The sequence below is a fragment of the Calliphora vicina genome, chromosome 3, assembly GCF_958450345.1.
Source record: "Calliphora vicina chromosome 3, idCalVici1.1, whole genome shotgun sequence".
NCBI classification, from domain to species: Eukaryota; Metazoa; Arthropoda; class Insecta; order Diptera; family Calliphoridae; genus Calliphora; species Calliphora vicina.
In genome coordinates this window covers 8,917,980-8,932,135 of record NC_088782.1, presented here as the reverse complement: position 1 = coordinate 8,932,135, position 14,156 = coordinate 8,917,980, and the positions used below count along the sequence as shown (strand labels likewise).

The 14,156-nt window shown below is 29.8% G+C and overlaps 1 protein-coding gene across 1 annotated transcript in view; it reads left to right on the top strand.

Moving 5' to 3' along the window:
• LOC135954015 (fatty acyl-CoA reductase wat) overlaps positions 1 to 14,156 on the top strand; it is a 35,884-nt gene continuing 21,728 nt past the window's right edge. Inside the window, exons 1-6 of the mRNA XM_065504060.1 lie at positions 1 to 54; positions 256 to 840; positions 1,042 to 1,170; positions 11,057 to 11,176; positions 11,248 to 11,346; positions 11,406 to 11,562. Coding sequence (XP_065360132.1) covers positions 1 to 54; positions 256 to 840; positions 1,042 to 1,170; positions 11,057 to 11,176; positions 11,248 to 11,346; positions 11,406 to 11,562 — 1,144 coding nt within the window. The remainder of the gene's footprint in view (positions 55 to 255; positions 841 to 1,041; positions 1,171 to 11,056; positions 11,177 to 11,247; positions 11,347 to 11,405; positions 11,563 to 14,156) is intronic.

The window sequence follows — 14,156 nt, the reverse complement described above, 5'->3', positions numbered from 1 at the left end:
ATGATTGATTGGTTGGTTAATACTTTGCTTAGCTGTTTGTGTGGCAGTGTATCTGTGAGTTAGTGGACACATGTTACGATTTTCATGGCTAATCGAAAAATATTAATAAAAGTAGACAAATTTTAGTACTTGGTCATTTATTGTTAAAAGTTTGTCGAGTGTGGTTTACATTTTAAAAATACGTTTTTTTTTCACCTTTAAATTAACCAACAATATCTTTAATGGACAATTTAAATAATGGTAAATTTAAAATAGCATCTTTTAATAGCCAGTCAATTTATATTTTACTCGTGTATACATTTAGCTGATGAGCTCTCCAACGATAAATTACATCACAAATCATACTGTTCAGCGTCATCGACAACCTCATTGTCCGCACCTACGTTACCACATAAATTCTCTATGGCCAACTCAAACGAATATGAAATATGTGCAGGTACAAGCTGTAGTGTTGTAAATACGGTCGATAGTATGTGCAACCAAGATAGCCAACAAAATGTCATTGGTGGTACAGCTGATGTCATCAGCAGCAGCAACAGAAACACACATACGCATACCAACAGCAATGGACAGACTGTTGACAGTAATGCCATCAAACATTCTAGCAACAATAACTGCATCAATATCAATAGCAGCAACAGCAATAGCAGCAGTAAAACTCCCATCAAGGACTTTTACAAAGATGCCACCGTACTCATCACGGGTGGTACGGGTTTCGTGGGAAAAGTATTAATTCAAAAATTATTGCGTGCCTTTGAAGTGCGTAAAATTTACATGTTAATACGTTGCAAGAACAACATGTCGGTGGAGCAACGTTTGGAGCAGTACTTCAATGAATCGGTAAGTTCTATCAATAGCAATTTGATGAATATGCTGTATGCATTTAAATGCAAAAAAAACCCACCCTTATTGGGGTTGAGGTTTTTTTGGTAGTAACTTTATGGTCCGAGTAGTTTGTAAACAAATAACAAATACTTAGGTATCTGCTTGTATGTAAGTAGTAAGAGTAAAATTGTATTTGTTGTTTGGCTTCTTTCATAGATATTTGATACGTTACGTGCGGAAAATACTCAACTGTTTTATAAAGTTCACCCCATACGTGCCAATTTTAGTGCCATCGATCTGGATATTGCTTCTGCAGATCGTGAGCTGTTGTGTAATGATGTTACTGTAAGTACATACATATATTTATTAGTTTTTAAATACGTAGCTTACTTTTATTTTGATTAAAATACTTTATGGGCGGACAATTGCTAAGACCATTAGAATGGTCCAAATAGGTGTGATTGAATTACAAAACATTAATTTTCAATTTGACCCAGAATAATAATTTTTACTGTAAGATGATTCGGTGAAGGTGTTTTATGAGTAACCATTTTTTTTTTAATGAAAACCATGATTTTTTTATGATAGAAATTTAAATATTTATTTTTAAACCCGTGTTTGTTTATTTGAAATTACTTGACCTTTGTAAAAGCAAACAATTTCACAATTAACACAATGCAACAAATTTCGGATCATCTTCTTTAGCCTCTTCTTTATCTTCTTTGGTCTATTTATACCCTACACCACCATAGTGGGAAGGGTATTATGCGTTTGTGCAGATGTTTGTAACGCCCAAAAATATTAGTCTAACACCCACCTTAAAGTACACCGATCGACTTAGAATCCGTCCGTCTGGTTGGCTGTCCATGTAAACCTTGTGCGCAGAGTACAGGTCGCAATTTTGAAGATATTTCGATCAAATTTGGTACATGTTATTTCTACGGTCCAAGGACCAAGCCCATTGAAACTGGTTGAAATCGGTCGATTATTTCACCTAGCCGCCATACAAATGTTCTTCCGAAATTGGACTTTATCGGTCATAAATGTTTAATTTATAAATGTTGCGCTCCAAATAAGTTTCATAAAATTCATGTCACCAAATTTTGTTATGATCGGTCCATAATTAGTCATAGCTCCCATATAGACCCGCTTCCGAAAATCACTTTAACGTGCGTAAATCGCTTAAAATATTGGTATACTTACAAAATTCAACATAGTAAACTTTCATAGAGACATAAATCACACGACCTAATTTCATGGTGATAATTGGTCATAGCTCCCATATAAGGCCCACTTCCGAAAATCACTCAAAAATATAAATTATTGAAATTTTAAAAGAAATTTTTTTGCTCTTTTACTTAGTGTAGGGTATTATATGGTCGGGCTTGACCGACTATTCTTTCTTACTTGTTTTTTTATTATGAGAGAAAACTGAAAGTAATAAAAATTAAAACTTCGGAGAGTAAATAACTTTTTGTGCTATTAGACTCAATTTTGAAAAATGTTTTTTGAAATTATTTTCTAAAACTGTGGACAAGTTAGTCGTAGCTCTTCCAACCAGTAGAATCGACAACAAAGCCAAATATACATGGCGGTAAAGTAATAAGAGGTGCGGAAATCTGACCAAACCATCACAGGGAACCTATACCGTATGCAACAGATTAAAGCGAGCATTGACCGAAAAATACCCTGAACATGAAACCGTAATATTCCATCATGAGAATGATCAACCTCGTTTTGCATGTTACCTGTTAAAAACTATTTTCAAAAAAGTGAGTTTTGCATCACCCGCCTTATAGCCTAGACCTTGCTCCGTCCGATTATTACTTGTTTCGAAGGATACAGGACGCTATCTCCGGGATAAGCTTCACTTCAGAGCAGAGTATATGAAATTTGCTTGATTCGCTCTTGGCCTCAAAAGACAGCTATATTCGGCTGTGCCGAATCTTATATACCCTTCACCAAATTATACTTTAAAATACAATTTTTAAATATTTTTAGGTAAACAAAATTTAATATTCTTTTTTCCAAAATTGTTTTTTACATTTTTTTTATTTTTGAAACAGTTTTTTAATTTATTTTAAAAAAGTTTTTTCCAAATTTTTTTTTTAAATTTTTTAAATATCTTTTTTTTAATTATTTTTTTTTTAATTTATTGAAGAAAAAAATTTATGACAAACAAATTTTTTTGGCGAAAAAAATTTCGTTTTAACAAATTTTTTCCGATTGTAGTAGGTCCAACTAACCTTATATACATCGTTGCTATCGACTTTGAAATATCTATCCTTAGATATCCATATTGTCTATATTAATGACTCAGTAATCCAGATATAGATCAAAAATAGTGGTTATACCGGTTTTTTCCTTATATCTCAGCCATTTATGGACCGATTTTGTCGATTTGAAATAGCAACCGAGGCGAAAGAATTCCCGATATATTGATTATGAATCATGTACATATTTAAGTTATTTGGGTGCTACAGAAAGTTGATTTCAACATTCAGACGGACAGAAGGACTTGGCTATATCGACATCGCTATCTATAACGATCCAGAATATATATACTTTTTCTGGTCGCAAATGAAAAATGCAGAAATTACAAACGGAATGACAAATAATGCCACTAATGGTGAAGGGTATAATAAGTAAGAGAGTGTAGTCGATCAACTCCGACCATATAGGCTAGAAGGGGGATCATGCGCCATAGAGGCACATCTGCCAACACCGAATAACATAAAAACCGAGTAATCGATTTTGTTACATCATCAAGTTATGTATTCGTTTATCTATTATTTATTATCCCTTAAAGTTTGAAAGTTTAATTTTACATATGATGTGAGCCAGACGCGATAAATGGTTTTTCAACAAGCTGTGAAAAAATTTCAGAGTGCGAATTTTTTGTGATAACTTCTTTAGTTTTTGTGATACGCCAGATACAAGGAATCCCTGTGATTTAGAGCAAAATTTTAATATTATATAGAAAAAATCAGTCACAATTTGTTTAATTTTTTTTTGCTAAAACGTTTAAAAATTATTGAATAGATAATTTTCGTAATTGAAAACACATTTTTGTTATTTTTAGTGTTTCAATTACGAAATTTATCTATTCAATCTATTTTGTATTTGAAATTCAACCAATAACGAAAATTGTATATTCAAATGTCAAAATAATCAAATTCAAAACTCAAAATTCAATAGAAAATAGCAAGAAATTTTCATGGTACAATCAGTTACCAGGTACAATTATTAGAGAGAGTTTTCATTATTCAACCCTAAAACGTCAAACTATATATTTAATTACTTACCTTTTTTCAATTTGTTACCGCGATACTTTATACATTTTAAACGTTTTAATTGAAATTAGTACACATTTATTTAACAAAATATAGTTTTTCTGCAATTATTAATGAATTTATGGTTGAAATTTAATTTTTTCGTAACAAAAAATTTAATTCAATTATGTTTTTTTAAACATTTCCTTTTGATATTTTTTCATTTTCTTTTGTTTGACGTTATAGGGAATGTCTAATTGAGAACATACTTTCTAATAATTGTACCTTGCTAATTCTACAATGGAAATTTTGTTTGTGAGCAAATGAATAATTGATTTAATTATGAAATAATTGAAACCAGTTCAATATGGGATAAATGTTTGAATTGAAATATTATTTTTTCTGTGTATGTGAATAAATAAATATCTTGTTTATTACACTTTGTTTTGTGAATTAAGGTATAAAACAGTAAAATACGTTTATATTTTTAGATTTGTTTGTCTTATTTTACAAATGACAAATCTGCCCCATCCCTATGGCGTATATACCCCATGGGTGGGGAGGTTTCGCCGTTTTTGGTCAGTCTAGAAATGTTAAGAAAAATATGTATATTTAGATGAGATAGGCAAGATTGAAATGATCAAAACTAAAGCCAACATATCTACTATAAGTATCCGAAACAAGAAAAAAATTAAGAATAGGTATTGTGGTTTTAATTTGAGAACGCCTCAAAAAAAAGTGGCGTATGGTCCCCCTTCTACCCTAACACTACACTGATTTACCATTCCATTTAAAAATTCAATATTTTCGGGAATGTGCCATCTGGTGATTATGGTCAATTATTGTCCGCTCGCCATTTAATTAGGTCGAGTGATTTCTTGTGAAAACCTATTTCATTCGTTAAAGTAATTTTCGGTATTTATTTACCGATCGACATGTAAATTTCCTGAAACTTATTTGTGTTGAATAACAAAAATTAAAAAAATAAAATTGTTTAATCCCACTAAAGTGACCTGTTTCTATTGTGGATATTCGAATAATCAAAAAGTCATATTTTATTTGAATAACTTAGATTTTTCAATTTAGAATAAAAATTTATTCGATCAACAATTGCCGATTAATCGAATAATCGAACAAAGTTATTTTCAAATAATAATATTTTTTACTTGTTATTCGTTCGAATAAAAGAGGAAATATTAAATTCAATCGATTCGAATAATAAAAAAATTATGAACTTTTATTCGATTAAAATAAAACTCGAATAAAAAAAACTTTAACTGAGTCACATAATGTTTGCTATAATTGCAAAAAAGATATTTTATAGCTAAACTTTTTTTTCCAAATAAAGTAGATTTTTGGCCTTCAAAATGCATTTTAAAATTTAAGGTTGCGTGTTTTTTTACCATATAAATATATTGTATAAACTCAGCAGGGCAAAGATGCAGTAAAGTGGCTTTCCTAAAGGCCTTGTTTTGCAGGCACAGGAACAGTCAGCCTTGTTGCTTCTATCAGGTCCTTGAACGGAGTTCAAGGTCCTCATAGAATGTCTACATTGGAAATATTCCTAATGAATTTAGACTAAAACCTAAATAATAGACTTTAAAGTGTGTAGTTTTATATACACAGAGAAAACAGATTCGTGATAGCAACCGAATTTGTTGCCAATCGAATGATTCTACCTTAGTGACCGAATTTTACAGTTGTGGCTATAAAATTTTGACAGGGGTAACCAAATGTTAATTGCTTCAACCGAAATTCTTCTTTATCAGCTGACTTTCTGTTGATAGAACCGAAAAATTCTATGTGTGCAACCGAATCATTCGATTGACAACAAATTCGGTGGCTATCACGAATCTGTTTTCTCTGTGTATAAAAAACTAATTCATGTTCTGCTTAATAATAAAGAGAGCAAAATAAATATGCAAAACCAATCATGTTTGGATTTTAAATAAAGGCTTGTTAGACCTTATTTTGTAAAGCAATGTTGAATGTTTATGAAGTTTATAGAAGAAATATCTTCTGGGAGAAGTCAGAGTAGAATGAGTATTTCATATAATATTGTTTGTAAAAGGCCTTACAAATTGAAGACCTAGCATTATTTTCCGCTGGCAATTATTATAAGGTTGTGAGAAAATATTTTCAAAAGCCATATGTATTTCAGATATGTATAAATATTTAAAATAATACACATTTCGTGCCCATATTTATATTTAGCTACAAACCATAAATTATTTAAACCAAAAGTTATTAATTTAACTTTTAATTTAAATACCATTACACTATTAAAGTTAAATAAATTTACACATATAAAATTGTTGTGTTAACTCTTTAAAATTTTCTTTACAATTTTATCATACATTCATGCGGTCTTTTATATCAGATTTAGCATTTGAATGAGCGTTATCAAGCATTGCAAACTTGATGAATTTGAAGAGTTTATGGCAAAAGCAGACTGTAGATTATAACCCCACAGTTTTGATATTGACAAGGTATCACCTTTATTTTTACTTTCATGGCTCACTCCAATTTATGTTGTTTTGGGTCATTAGACGTTTTAATGCAAACCCAATGCATTAAAATACTTTAAATATTTTAGACAAATTTTAGTTTTTATATGAGTAGAATATATTAAACAGATAATACACTACATTTTCACTTTCAATCATGGTCAAATATGTTAAAATGTAAGAATTTTCTTTAGTTTTACATTTATGAAATACGTGACGTATGATTAATATTAATTATTAGGTTGTTTTGAAATTTCTCTTATAAATTTTCAAGTATAATTGTTATTAAAAATATAATAATAACAGGCTTTAGTTAACGTTTTAATCTACTTAAATATGTATTTGAAAATTTTATTAAGCATGCAAAATTTAATTAGAAATGTTTTAAAAAGATAATTTTGTCAAAAAAAAACTTCACACAAGTTTAGAATTAGTAGAAGTAGTTTACATTTATAGAATAATGAAAACATAGAATACATTAAATTTTCACTTCAAATCTTTCACAAATATGTTAAGTATAAAGAAATTTCTTCGATTTTGTATTAAAATTTAGTAAGAAAACTTTTTCAAAGAAGATTTTGATAAAATTCTTTAGACAAATTAAAGTTTTTATATTAGTAGATTAAATTAAATGAAACAAATTTTTATTTTGACTTTAAATCATGATCAAATCGTTTAAAAAGTAAGAGATTTCTTGAAATTTAAATTTTTGATACACCTGACGTATGATTAATATTAATTAGTAGGTTAGTTTGGAATTGCTGCGATAAATGTTCAAATAGAACAGTTATTAAGAATATTATAATAGCAGGTTTTAGTAAATATTTAAGACATATTTTGAAAATATTTTTGTCGACCATTTTAGACCACTTGAAAATTTTATTAACCCTACAGTTTTTTTTTCCGAAAGAGTGCCCACTTTGATTTTGTTTACAGTGTGATAGTTAAAAGGCTTTGTTTGTACTTAAATAACATATGGACCTATACAAATATGGCCTTATTTTCGAGGGTAGGTGCTTTGCGTTTTTATAATTTTTTATTCAAATTTAATATTTTTTTTTTCAAAATTGGACAAGTTAGGATAGTGTCCGCTTAAGTGAACAAAATTTTACTTTTAGATCATATAAAAAATGTTAATAGTCCCGAAGAAAATTTTGTCTATAAATGAAAGAATATAGGATTTTTTAAAAAAAAAAAAAATCTTAAAAAATATATGCCTCCAAAGTTGAAACATGTAAAAAGATGTTTCAACTTTGGATGGGACGGTATAAATGTTATCAAGTTTATTATATTTTCTTCAGAATTTTATAGCAAAAAAAAAGGTTCAACCCTTCGCAGGCTTGCCATATTTACAAAACGAAGAAAAGTTCGAGCAGAAAAAATAATTAAACCGAAATATCTCTTAAACTTAAAAAGATAACATACACATTTTGTAGACCTTCTCAAGGACTATCTATATTTGAAATTTCAACTCATTTGGATCATAAATGGAGTTTTGGCGATTTTTTTAATATGAGACTTTGAGGGTCAACATTCCGCCTACGAAGCTGAACATCTGTAAATTAACTCGAAACACATCAGCCGAGTAAATGATACAAAATAGAAGTGTGAACTTGATCATACTATTTTAACTATAAAGTTATGTTTTAGTCTTTAAATTTTTAAGGTACAAAGTGATCTTTATGAGATATTTAAAGCCTAGTACTCTGTTCATATTTGCGAAAACTTATGGTTTTTTCTTGCGAAAAATTTTACATGCTGTTTGACAGCTAGCTGTTGGTTTTAATTTCGTGCGAAAGAAGTGCTGCGTATGTTATTTCGTGTGGAAAAATAAAGTTGCCAGATGTATTTCACATGTTTTCCACAATAAAAACAGATTACTGCTTTTGCGAAATTATTTCGCATATCATTCATTCCAAATATTTTATATGTAGTTTGACAGCATTTCACAGAAAAAAGATGGAAATAAATCTGTAACTTCTAAACCCTTAGTCCAATTTAAACGAAATTTCACATGCGCAAAGATGATGTGTTGTCGAGTTTAAGTTTTAAACTCGGACCTCATGACCCCACCACGAGGGGGTCCAGGGGTCCCTAAAGTAGGACACCTCGGGTATATTCAATTTTAAAAATGATCATATTTCTTCGTTTGTGTTCTGATTTCAAAAAACTTACATATATAGAATCCTCTCATCGTGCACTACATAAAATCTCGTCGTAGCTATCAATTATCTTTTATAGCTTAGGAGATATTCGCATTTGAATATTAAATTTTCAACATTTTTACCCACCCTACTCCAGTTTTTTGATGACCGCGGTTCGAAATAATTCCCGATTTTCTCCACTTCTTTTTGTAGGATTAACAACAGATGTATATATCCAATAAAGGAATAATTGGTTAAAAATCACGGCTGAGTTCAAAGTTACATGCATTTGAATTTAAAAAAGGCGATTTTTCGCTATTTTTGGAGAAAAAGGTACTTTTAGTCTTTCTAAGTTATCTAAAAAATGTCTAAGAGGATATATAATGAATTTGTACTTTTTGTAAAGCTAACTTTACATCAAATATATATAATTTTTGATACCGAGGGGACCAGGTCCATTCAAAAAATGCCTATTTTTTATGTAAAATTCAAGTTTAGAGCAAAAATTCTCAAATCGCATAGTCGATATCAAATTATAATAATCTATTTTAGATGGCCCAATATGTTCTTAATAATTATGTAGAGGGTTCCGATAACCCCGCCTCTAGTATGGATATTAGGAATTTTTCAATACTTTTTTGGGAATTGCGGGATTCCTGATTACAAGTTTCAAAATTTGTTTTCATTTTTCCATTTTCAATAAAAAAAATCTATATAAGTGTAAAACTTTATTACAAAATATTCATAACTAATAACATGTCTACATTATGTTTTTTACGTGGAAAATAAATTAGGGAAAACCTAGCAACTCGCTGAGAATTTACCTAGCACTTTTATTTACATTCATAAAAATGTTATGTAGGCATCATGCTTTTTTATGAATTTCTATGTTGGGTAAATTATCTGCAAGTTGTTAAGTTTTCCCTAATTAATTTGCCACGTAAAAACCATAATGTAGACATGTTATATATCTTTGCGCGTGTGACATTTCCTTCCAATTGGACTAAGGGTTTAGAAGTTACAGATTTATTTCCATAATTTTTTTTCTCATACAACTGTGTCGAATGAAAAATGATTCGAAAAAATTTGTATGAAAACTATTCGAAAGAATTTTCAAAACTGAGTATTTTTCGTAGCTACAACTTTGTTAAATATTGTTGGTGAAAAATGAGGAATCCCCGGAAGTTATTCTAAAAAATATAAAAAAAAATTTTTCAAAAAAAGGACACGAAAAAGCTATTTTTATTGAGAAAAATTGTAAGCAAAATTTATTTGGTGGACTATTAGCTATATATTTGCCATATGTAATCAAGCGACATCACCAAGTCTGAATTAGCTGTTGGCCAAAAACTGATTACACATTTCTTTGAGGGCCCACTGATTTTCAGAATCTTTCGTCACCAAAAACGCCAAACTGAGTATAGAGTTTTACTACCCTTTGGTAGTAGAGTCGAACCTATTTCTCCATGATAGTGTGTTTTTCCAAAAGTCTTCATTAGTTGCACAGTGTTATAGAACGATCACTATGAAAATAGATTGTGTGATTTATGTCTATAAGAAAATTTTTTAAGAGATTCATGCTCGTTAAAGTGATTTTCGGAAGCGGGCCTCTAGACTACTTAGGGACACTAAAGTGACAGTTGACTCTATACAAGATTACTTCGGATATGTAAAGTAATCTGTGGACCCCCACCCCGTATCATATAACTAAAAATACAGGAACTGAAGACAGCCAAGTAAATCGACAGTAATAAAATTATTCTCTAAAAGGGATACATTGTCTTTAATAAAACTGTAGGGATATGTGTAGAAACATATAGCAGTGAAGGGCACAAAGAGAACATACCAAATTTCTGGTAGTATTTGCACTGCATGAATTCACGCACGGTGGGTGAATTTCCTGGAAATTTTTAGTTTAATTCAATTTCAAAGACAATGTAAAATTCTTATAAATTTAAAAGATTTTCTTTCCCTGAAGTTTAAATAATAAAATTTCTTTGAATACTGTGAATATAATAGGTATTTCCTATGTAGATACCCTAAAACGTACAAAAATTGTTTATTACGTTGCATGTAAATTCATGTAAATAAAATGATATATTGTAGAGTATACTATTGTCGACAGACATTGTATACATGTAAATATGTTTAAGTAAATATTTGAAAAAAAGAAAAAATAGTAGTACTAGTAAATACAAATATTTGTTTGTAAACTATAGTTCATCAATGAGTTAATTGAATGCATGTTTCAATTTTTTCACAGTTTCTGTATGTTTTTTTTTTGTTTGTTATTTTATTTATTTTACAGATTGTTTTCAATGTTGTTGCCTCTGTGAAGTTTAATGAAAAAATTGGTGATGCCATCGACATCAATGTACTGGGTACAAAGAAAATATTGGATTTAGCCATGGAAATGAAAAACTTAAAGGTAGAAAAGTGTTTGATAAATACAAAAAGAAAATATGTACAATAATTTAAATATTGATTTTATGTTTACAGTCTTTTGTGCATATTTCCACTTTGTATTGCAATTGTAATCTGCAAAAGATACAAGAGAAAGTTTATGAAAATGAAATTGGTTATGAGAAAATAATGCAGGTAAGTAGTATAAATTAAAAGAATCTTAAATTTTCATTATATAAATTGATAATTTCTAGATTTTTCGCATATTTGATGATGAAACTTTGGAGAAATTTAGACCCTGTTTAATAGGTGAAATGCCCAATACCTACACCATGACTAAAAAATGTGCCGAGAATCTGGTTAATCATAGGGCTTTCTATTTACCGGCGGGCATATTTAGACCTCCTATAGGTAAGTTTATTTTTGTTTGTTCATCTATATCTATTTAAATATGTTCCTGATTGTTGGTCTTTGATATATAAGCAGGAACATCATTATTTTACTCGTATTTTACATGAGTTTAGTAGACAACACCCTTGGGTGAACAAAATTGTAGAATGAAGTTACTAACAAAAAATAACGTTGCAAGTCATTATGAACAGTCAGTTAATGGTTTTAGTTTGTTAAAAGTGTTGCAAAGAATCTAAATGATAAAAAATTACTATTTTGCACATTTTTTTTTTGGGTTTTGTTTGTTTGCTTTTTTTTATTTTTTGCAACATGAACATTAGTGAGTAAAATAATGTCCCAGTGGTTGAGTACGATTCTTTGTGTCCATTGTTGTCTGTTTTTATTAGGTAGCTGCAAAGAAAAGATTTTATATAATTTATTGCGGCGTCATTTGCTATGTTTTTTTATATTGAAATATAGACAAATTTTAAGAGTCCATTAAACGGAAATTTAAACCAATTTTAGAAAATCCTACAAGTTTTTTATTTGTCCATTGATCTACTTTCATATCGTGTTGGAATCATTGGGCTTGCAGAAGATGACAAATTTGACTCGCAGTATTATAAGGGGTTAATAGCGCCAACTGGATAAGTTTATTGATTTTTGTTTAATATTTGTACCAGGTACTAGACTGTCGCTTTGTAATCTATGCAGTATCAATTGTCTTCTTCCGACACAAACATGCAAAAGGACGGTCACTAGAATTGATGGGATTGCTAAAATAATAATAAATAAAAATCTTTAAGTACTTAGGTACGAATACAAATTATTCGAATAATCTAGGTAAAAATATATTTTTTATTTGAATGAATAAAATTTTTTAACTTATTGGGTGTATAATTAAAAATGCTGGATTTCGAGTTTTTAAAAATTAACCCCCTCTCAACAATCCATCCAAGAAGACCCCAGACCACTCCTCCCACAGGAAGAGAGGTCAGGCATCCCGCCATCTCCATGGAAAAAAGGTGGGAATCAAAGATTAGCAAGGTTCCCCACCATTACACCAAATACACAGATGATGTTGTTTCTAGCCTAGACCAGCTACAGCAGACTAATTATCGACTTAGCTGGAACAACAACCGATTAACGAAACTGATACAAAATAACAAAAAGACTGGATCTAATAGCAACATCGTACATGGAGACGCACAATAATCCAATAACTAGGACATTGCAATCTCACATGGGAAATATGCGAAAATCTACTGCAACAGATCGTATATATGGAGATGCTTTGTGGATGCCACTTTTTTGGCTGGCCTGGGCAAATTTTGTCTTCCGTGTCAAAACCACAACTGTAAATGAATTAAAATTGTTTTTAAATTTTTCTTTTTTTTATTAAAACTTTTTGGCTTTGGGCAAAATTACCTTTTTTAAAGGACAGTTTTGAAAATTGTATAATATAATGTTTGGTTATATTGAAACGAGTTTCTTTATGTAGGTGTTTTTAAATTTTGTTATTACTATTTGCTGAAGCTGCCTAATATGAATAGAATGTAAAATTTTTAGCAAAATGTCTTTATGTTTAAAATTCAAATAAAAGTAAAAACAACTATTTTTTTTTGTTGTTGTTTCTGGTCCTGAGAATCAGAGCAAAAGATGTAAATAGATAAACCAAACAAAAGTTTGTCATTCAGATGCAATAGTAAAAAAGAGATACAAACAAATAACTAACAAACTAAATACTTGCACTTACATATACACGTTTATATACATAGTATCCTTTAGTAGTCATTATTGAGTAGACTGTCTTAACTCCAAATTAAGAATTTTTGGTTTAAGTAACTAGCAAGAATGTTTATTATTTAGCAAGGTGTTTAAATGGCTATATAATAAATCGGATTGGATGCGGATTTGTAATAACAACCTTTTAATCAAACACAAGGCAACAAAATCGAAAAAATGTTAAAGGCTTTTTAAACCACCACAAAATTTTTATGCAGAGACATAACTGTTATAAGAAATATCTAAAAAAATTTAGCCATAACTGTTATATTGTAGAAATAAATTTTTGTTTCTTTAAATAATAGTTATTCTCAATGAAAATAAGTTTTGCTTTTCAATAAGTGTTATTCATAATAAATATTTTGTTTTCGTTACTCCTAACTTTTATTTTCGATTTAACTTCACCTGAAGTATCTCCACTTCAACCAATATCCGATTTTATGATTGACGAATCGACGAATCTAAATACGTCATCGTTGTTCGGAACATCAATTAGAGAACTTGAAGTGGATTTATCTTCAGAAGATGACAAAGGCAATACATCGCGAGAGTTATTAGCAGCTATAGCTGAAATAGAGAGCTTTAAACCTATGAGACTGGACGTAGAAGCCGAGTGGTTGCAATATTAGGAAGAGAAAAAGGATACTTTTGCAATTTTTAAATAAATTAGTTCATATTGTCTATGCATTCTGTTGAAAGAGCATTTTCTGCTTTGCGTATTTTGTTGACTGAGAAAAGGTGCAACTTGGCGGACAATGCGTTTGCTAAAACATTGATTGTGAAACAAATAATTAAAAAACACACAATAAAGAACATCAGTCCAAGCTTAT